The sequence below is a fragment of the Tachysurus fulvidraco genome, chromosome 14 (genome assembly GCF_022655615.1).
Source record: "Tachysurus fulvidraco isolate hzauxx_2018 chromosome 14, HZAU_PFXX_2.0, whole genome shotgun sequence".
NCBI lineage: Eukaryota > Metazoa > Chordata > Actinopteri > Siluriformes > Bagridae > Tachysurus > Tachysurus fulvidraco.
This window is the reverse complement of record NC_062531.1, coordinates 24,796,985-24,804,956: the sequence shown is the minus strand read 5'-3', so window position 1 is coordinate 24,804,956 and position 7,972 is coordinate 24,796,985. Positions and strand designations below refer to the sequence as shown.

At 43.6% G+C, this 7,972-nt stretch overlaps 1 protein-coding gene and 1 long non-coding RNA gene across 7 annotated transcripts in view; one reads left to right on the top strand and one right to left on the bottom strand.

Annotated features, from left to right (window-relative positions):
- The window catches only part of LOC125146331, a 3,926-nt gene extending 798 nt beyond the window's left edge, over positions 1–3,128 (top strand). Inside the window, exons 3-4 of one of the 2 annotated variants that reach the window (XR_007144788.1) lie at positions 39–2,212; positions 2,297–3,128. This is a non-coding gene — a long non-coding RNA (uncharacterized LOC125146331). Of the gene's footprint in view, positions 1–38 lie in introns of both variants that reach the window. The other variant, XR_007144787.1, reaches the window with a different exon arrangement.
- adam9 (ADAM metallopeptidase domain 9) overlaps positions 1–7,811 on the bottom strand; it is a 21,586-nt gene extending 13,775 nt beyond the window's left edge. For 4 of the 5 annotated variants that reach the window (XM_047822904.1, XM_047822905.1, XM_027141964.2 and 1 more), the window contains exons 1-4: positions 7,370–7,811; positions 4,401–4,501; positions 3,169–3,227; positions 1,467–1,545 (exon numbers count right to left, since the gene is read on the bottom strand). In XM_047822904.1, coding sequence (XP_047678860.1) covers positions 1,467–1,545; positions 3,169–3,227; positions 4,401–4,501; positions 7,370–7,511 — 381 coding nt within the window. In that variant the 5' untranslated portion in view covers positions 7,512–7,811. The remainder of the gene's footprint in view (positions 1–1,466; positions 1,546–3,168; positions 3,228–4,400; positions 4,502–7,369) is intronic. The other variant, XM_047822906.1, reaches the window with a different exon arrangement.
- Between the last annotated feature and the right edge of the window lie 161 nt (positions 7,812–7,972).

Genomic DNA, 7,972 nt, shown 5'->3' with positions numbered 1-7,972 from the left:
GTATTAAAGTGTGTGTGTGTGTGTGTGTCCACCAACAGCTAAAAACGACCGGTCACGTTCACCAGCCTCTGTTTATTCTCTTAATAAAACTAACAAGAAAAATAAACAAAACACCTTTTGCAAGCTGACAATGAGGGCTGTTCGTATAAACCTGCTGTCAGAGCTGCTGTTACAGAAATCATCACCTTCTGACCAATCGGACTCCAGACCAAGCAGCAAACAGAACGGAATCATTCCTTTAATTGTTAGAGGTCAGGAATATTTTTTCAATTGAAAGAGATTTTTTTAAAACTAACTAACTAGCTCACACACACACACACACACACACACACGCACACACACACACGCACGCACACTAACTCCTTTTTGTCTGATAAAAATAAACTCTTCTGATAGAATAGAACTGATCCATCGTCAGCCTGTAATCAGACACAAAACACACCTGACTACAGCGCTGTAGTGTTTACTACACAAACATAACGTACTGATACACACACACACACCGAGAGGCACACACTCAGATCCGCACACAGAGAACCCAACACAGAGAACCGCACATAAGAACAACACACCATGAGAACCGCACATGATAAGAACAGAACACCATGAGAACCGCACATGATAATGAGAACCGCACATGATAAGAACCAGACACCATGAGAACCGCACATGGGGAAGTCGTGGCCTAATGGTTAGAGAGTCTGACTCCTAACCCTAAGATTGTGGGTTCGAGTCTCGGGCCGCTAATACCACGACTGAGGTGCCATTGAGCAAGGCCCTGACCCCCCCAACTGCTCCCAGGGCGCCGCCGCATAAATGTCCAATGCTCCGGGTGTGTGTTCACGGTGTGTGTGTGTTCACTGCTGTGTGTGTGCACTTTGGATGGGTTAAATGCAGAGAACAAATTCTGAGTATGGGTCACTGTACTTAGCCGTATGTCACGTCACTTTCACTGATAAGAACAGAACACCATGAGAACTGCTCAATAGTGCCCCTTTTCCACCGAGGCAGTTTGAGTGCTGGTTCGGAGCCTAATTTAGAACCAGTTCTTTCTTTTTCGACACCCGAAACACCGGCTCCGAACAAGGAAAAGTGATTCTTAAATAGCACCAAAACGTTGCTGGTCTAGATTTAAGAACCGCTTGAGTCAGGGGCTGTGGGCGGGGCTACTGTGACCAACAAGACAAGAGAGAATGTCGTTAGTGCCGTTTTTAAAATCACTAACGTTGCTAATGACGCTGTATAACGTCGTATACAGTGACGTCAGACTCGGCTCTGCGATGGCTCTCTAACAGGTTCTTAGGAGGCTCGCCAGTGGAACCAACTTCGAACCAGCACCAGGTTCTTTATGGTGGAAAAGAGGACACATGAGAATCGCACACCATGAGAAAGTCTAGTGCAGGTTTTAAGAAGCTCGCACTCAGCAGACTGGTCATTATGTCTTTTAAGAGCTGAGGGTTCGGTACCTTCATGTTGGGTCTTTCGGTGATCAGTGATCCGTCCTTGGCGTAGGAATACACGGTGAAATCGTCTGGCAGGAGAAACCTGACAAAACACACAGAGAGAAACCTCAAGCAGGATCAGGAGTGTGTGGAAAAAGTGCAATGTGTGGAGTGTGATGTGTTCGACCGGTAGCGGAGGTGTGTGTCACCTGTGATCAGCCCCGCCTCCTAAAGTTCAGACTGCACTAGAAAGCAGGAAGTGATATGGAGGATGTAGTGTAGTTAACTGTAGTATCAACTAGTTACTTAGTAAGACTCTACACCCCCCCCCCCCCCCCCACACACACACACACACACACACACAGTATACTGAGAGATACGTAGTCTGAGAGTTAGAGCTGAGTGTGTCCTGGACTTTAGCCGCTGTGTTTCACATCAGCAGCACTAATCTGTCTGATCTGCAGCACTCTGGAAGGAGGGAGTGTGTCACACACTGTGTGTGTGTGTGTTGAATATTACCTTCATACTACACATCAATCTTTCTACCGTTCCTTTATTTCTTTCTGCTTGCTTGCTATCTATCTATCTATCCATCCATCCATCCATCCATCTCCTAGAGCTTTCTTTATGTCACTCTGTGTGTGTGTGTTTCTTCAGACACACACACACACACAGAAGTTGGTGTTTTTCCTAGAACAGCACGTCCTGGAGTTTTGCGTTCCTCTGTGAAGGACAGCAGCTCTTTAACAGTGATTACATGTCTAATGGAGGTAAGAAGGCTTTGTCCTGGGGTCGTTGGCTGGAAACCTTTATTCTTTCGACTGTAATAAATCAGGAACATTCTGCTGATCCAGATTCCTCATCAGCTGACTACAAGCTCTCAAATACATCAGACCACGGATAATGCTGAGATTGTGGAACAGGGTGCAAGTTCCTGTGAATTTAGCAGCAGTTAGCTAGATCTTCTCCTACACTGCTGACTGAGGTGAGAAGGTCAGGAAGTGTGGTTGAGGGGTGACTCTCCGCCCTCAATACATAAACATCCTGTCTGAAACCATCTTATCTGAAAAAGCGCATCTTTATCACCTACAGAGTTCGGCAAGCAGGAATAGCAGTTCATCTAATCTAATAACCAACAGTTTTGGGAAGCTCCGCCCCCTTCGGATGACACAAACAAAGTATGATTGGAGTTCTTCAACCCTGAATAAGATGCATCACTATACATATTATATTATTGTATATTATAAAGCATCTCACTGCATATCGTACTGTATGTATGTGACAAATAAAATTTGATTTGATTTTGTCAACCATCCGCGGTTCGTGACTCCACCACCGATTTATTGAGATATTACTCAGCCTTCATGTCATTTTGCCTGGTTTTTTTTTAAATGGTTAATAATTGTTTTTTTTAACAGTTATAAATACTTAATAAAGCAGAACAAGACAGCGAAGATCTTTTTAAAGCAAACGTGTACGTTTAAATGAGGACAAGTTTGTACGCGAGTGATGGAGAGAGAGAGAGAATTGTCATTGTGGAGCCGTAACCCCGTGAACCAACAAGAGAGAGAGTGAGAGAGAGAGAGAGAGAGAGAGAGAGAGAGTGTGTGTGAGAGAACGAGAGAGACAGAAAGAGAGAGTGAGAGAGTGTGAGTGAGTGAGTGAGTGAGTGAGTGAGTGAGTGAGTGAATGAGTGAGTGAATGAGTGAGTGAGTGAGATACTCACTCATTCCTTTCCATGATGACGACATGTTCTTTCCCCTGAGCTGGGATAACGTAGGACACCTTTAAAACAAACACACACACACACACACACACAGTTACTTCACTTTACTCGATGTGCTTATACATAGCCTGAGCAAGTCACAGCATGAAAATTAAAAACAGCCCCACGGTGCTGAGCTTAAAGATCCTCCATCAATTCTTATCTTATAAAAATGTTTCACTCCAGAATTTTTCTCCCCATTTAACAATTTGCCAACGAATTTTAACTCCCTGTTTAAATGAAAGGCATGTTGTTGTTTTTAACAGCTTATAGTTGTGTTTAATTCTGTGGAACATCCGGGTATAACCCGTTATACGCTGAGACCCGAGACTCAGAAAACGAGCCGCGCGCTTCACCGTTACGGTGCGGACGTTCAGGACGTTACTGATGGAGCGGGTGAAGAACACCGACATCTTTTCGAGTTTTACTCGATTACACCGCGGCCTCCTGGTCTAGGTTAACGGTCTGGACTCCTGCACAGAGACAGCAGAGTTCACACCCAGGAGAATAACTAAACCTCAGCGACGCAGATCACGGGATCGTGTGATCACTTCTCCATGAACAGAAGTTGATGAAGACCTTCAAGCAACCTATAAGTCATGACTCATCCTCCATCTTCCCTCCTCCCTCTTTGTGATTTATCAGTGAGTGTTTTTCCTGCTTCTCAATGACACAAAGGTGAGAGTGTGTGTGTGTTTGTGGTGTTTTTTTTGATGCCCCACATGACCCTGGCATAGGAAGTCTTTTATTAACTAGGCCCCTGCTGACTGGGCATCTGGATAAAGCAGATGGTTCCTGTAGAATTATCTTTTACACACACACACACACACACACACACACACACACACACACACACACACACACACACAGTGAGAGGGAGGAAAAGAAAGAAAGAGTGAAAGAAAGAGAGAAATTGTGAAAGAAAGAGAGAGAAATTGTGAAAGAAAGAGAGAGGGATGTGTAAAATTGAGCTGAAAGAGGAAGAGTGAGTGATAAGTGAGTGTGTGGGCGGATCATGACCTCGCAGTTGATCGTAATTGCACACTTTCCGAAAAACTTTCTTATAATGGGATTTCAAACGAAGCCTAATCGACCTTTTGGTGACTTTACTGCCTTTTCTTGTAAAAGAGAACAGCCAATCAGAAAGCAGTTCATCTGTATGTGTGTTTGTGTGGGTGGCGGGGGGGAATCACCTTATTGGAAACTGAGCCGTCCTGCTCTCTCCTGTGTCTGCTGATGCGTTTCGGTACGCTCACCTCATACGACGAGAACTGAGCCGTTTGAGAAGCCAAACCTACAAATACACAAAACACACACAAAACACACACACACACACACACATTATGGAAGGAATACAACACTTCAGCAGGCATAACATGTTTTATTCCTCTTATGCCTCAGCAACGATGGCATTTGTCAGAAAATTGTCACACTTTTTATCCATTTATAGCTACATTTATGTTGAGTTTAGTTGTAGAAGCGGTTCACAGTTGTTCTCACTCTCTTTTTCCTTTCTCTCTCTCTATCTCTCTCTCTGACACACACACACACACACAAAGTTGCCAAGAAACCAGAAAGCATAAACTCCTTTGTCCTTTGGATGTCAGGGAAACATTACAGCTGAAACAAATCACTGACACTGGAGACTCCTTCCATAACCGAATCACTGAACCCGGCACCGTAGGTCAGCCTCCCGTTCGTTACCCATCTCTTTCACATCGAAGCCGGTTCCATCCAGCCGTCGAGCGGATGATGAAGCTGTGAAAGAGCGAACGCGATCTAAAGGAATCCCGGCTCTTCATAATCTGACGTTCTTCTTCTTATTTGCGTACCGATAACTGTGACTGGATAAATACAGCGTATGGCCACTTTAAATAACGGCCCGTCTCTGCGTTTTCATATCTGCGAGGAAACGTTTTCGTCGTAGCCGTTTTGAGCCTCCTGCTTTATAACCACGCCTTTAAATGACACGTGTGAAACGTTCCTCTACCCCGGGGTAACAGCAGGGTCAAGAGCGATGAGAACCCGGTATTAAGGAAAGTCCTAACGGCTTCTAGTGAGAGTCGACTTCTAGTGAGATGTTTTGAGCTTATTACAAACTGTTTGTCTTGGCAGCCTTCAGGAAACTGAGCTACGTTTTCCAGCTCTTTCCTAATTATGTAAAAACTCTTACAGGTTTATTCGAATGGACCGAAAGCATTTTTCTTTATAAGCGTGTGTGTGTTTCTGTGTGTTGCAATGGGGGCTCAAACTTTATGTGCGGCTTCACTGTGCATTGCTGTGGGAAAACGACGACCCTTTATTTGCCCCAGACTGGAGTGGGAAGCTTTAACGATGACACATGGAGACACAGGCTTTCCCTCGCTCCCAAAGCGAAACAATATCCGACATTCTGACCATCGCAAACATAAATAAATAAATAACTTGGGGGAGGGGGGGGACACGTGGATCAGACTGAGATTTCTGAAGTCTCCATTGTTCGTTCAGCTAAAGATAACTCTCTCTCTCTCTCTCTCTCTCACACACACACACACACACACAGATTACAGGATAAACTATTTATTCAACACAAAACTTTTTTGTTTTATTAACATTAAAGTATAAGGGTTTATAAGCCTAGCGGTTATGACAATAAATAAATAAATACGTGTGACGTCTCACGTCGTACTTTAATTAACAGAAATTCCCGCTCTCGAGTTAAGCCTCATCCGAATCTAAACAAACCCGACTGTAGCTTAACATCGCCGTTTATCGAACGTCGAACAAATCAAACCTGTCTTTCTCTGAACCTGTACACGAAATGTCACTCTAGAGCAAGACATGCCCTTCTCACACCCTAGAGAGCATTTAATTGGTTGAATACAAAACTAGTACAGGATGAGTCATGGAAACATTTTTGTTTGTTTCTTTGCCTGTAAACTGTTGAAAAACAACATTAAAAATAAAAATATCTCCAAAAAAAGACCATAATATTGTTGGCTCAACGTTAAAAGACAGGAATAAAAACGATCCAAGGCACAGATGTGGATATCTTTCGGAGAGAGCGAGAGAGCGAGAGAGTGAGTGAGCAAGAGAGAGAGAGAGAGAAAGAGACACAGAAAGAGTGAGACAGAAACACACGAGAGAGAGACACAGAGAGACAGAAAGAGACAGAGAGAGTGAAAGACAGACACACTAAGAGAGAGAGAGAGAGAGATTTTTTTGATTTTTTAAGGGAAACTTTATTTACAGACTTAAAAAAGTCACGCTGGTCGTGACATCACAAAGTCAAAAAAATAAAAATAAATAATAATAAAATAAAATAAAAGCAAAAAACAAAGGACAGGACCGCACCATCACACAAAAAGCTGTGAAAAAACCAATTCGTCATCAACTATGCAACACAAAACGTTTCTATTGCACCAAATTAACTCAAACATTTCCAGATTACCCGTCAGTCTGTAAAACTGGTAATCAACCGCAATTCTAGCCTTAACAGTGCGTACAAACACCGCCCGTGCGTCATGTCCGGCTCTTTGTTCCATTTTGTTTTTTCTTGTAACGTAGATGGCTAATTTTGCTTGGCCCAGTAAGAAATTCAACAATTGACACACGTGTCGTTTTCTCTGCATGTACCTGTTTCCAAAGATAAAAATCTGCAAAGAAAAAGGTTCATCAAACCGACAAAATAAATCCTTCAATAACTTAAAGACAGGTTCTGAGAGAGAGAGACAGAAAGAGACACAGAGAGAGAGAGACAGAGACACACACAGAGAGAGAGACAGAGACACACAGAAAGAGAGAGAGACAGAGAGAGAGAGACAGACAAAAAGAGACAGAGAGAGAGACAGACACACACAGAGAGAGAGAGAGAGACAAAGAGAGAGTGAGACAGAAAGAGACACAGAGAGAGAGAGAGAGAGAGAGAGACACACACACACACACAGAAAGACAAAGAGAGAGTGAGAGACACACGGAGAGACAGAGACAGAGAGAGAGAGAGAGAGAGAGAGAGATGGATAGATAGAGACACACGGAGAGAGAGAGAGAGAGAAACAGACAGAGAGAGAGAGAGAAGAAGAAATCTTTTAAAGAAGAAGAAGAAGAAGAAGAAAAGTGAAAAAGTAATAAATAAAAGGTGTGATTTCCACACAGAGGTCCACACAGAGGTTGAGGTCTGTACCTGAACTGTGAGGTAATAAAACGATCCTAACTTTTGCCTTAAAGCTTCCCGTATCAGTCTCCTTACCTCCAGTGGTGTCGAGGACACAAACAAACAGTACACACAGTAACTGTAAGTGAGGAGGAGATAAAACACCAGCCATGTCTTTGGTGTCGGTTCAGTCTGCAGTGCTCAGTGACTCCACACAGCGAACGCTCCTGTGAAGGGGAACAAAACTCTAAACTACCTGCTCATTTCCCCTCAGTTTGCCTTCGTGTTCTGTTACTTCTCAAACACACACAAGCTCCCCTTGATAAAAGACCGTTTTTCAGAGTAATCCGGACACCGATAATCGGCTGTAACTGTTAAATCCGACTGAAATAACGCCTTGAGTCACAGATTTCGGACACGAATATCTGAGGTAAACTACTACACAGAGCCGAAGTACGCATGCGCAAGAAATCCTCTTTCACTTCCCTTCTCTCTTTCGGGTTAATCCCCGCCTCCTGTGTGGCTACGATTGGCTTATAGATTTGGTCGTTTATATAGGTCGATATAGGTCGTTTTCTTATTGGACGGCTCGCGTCACTGTAGAAACCACACGTAGTATAGCCTTCGTTTATT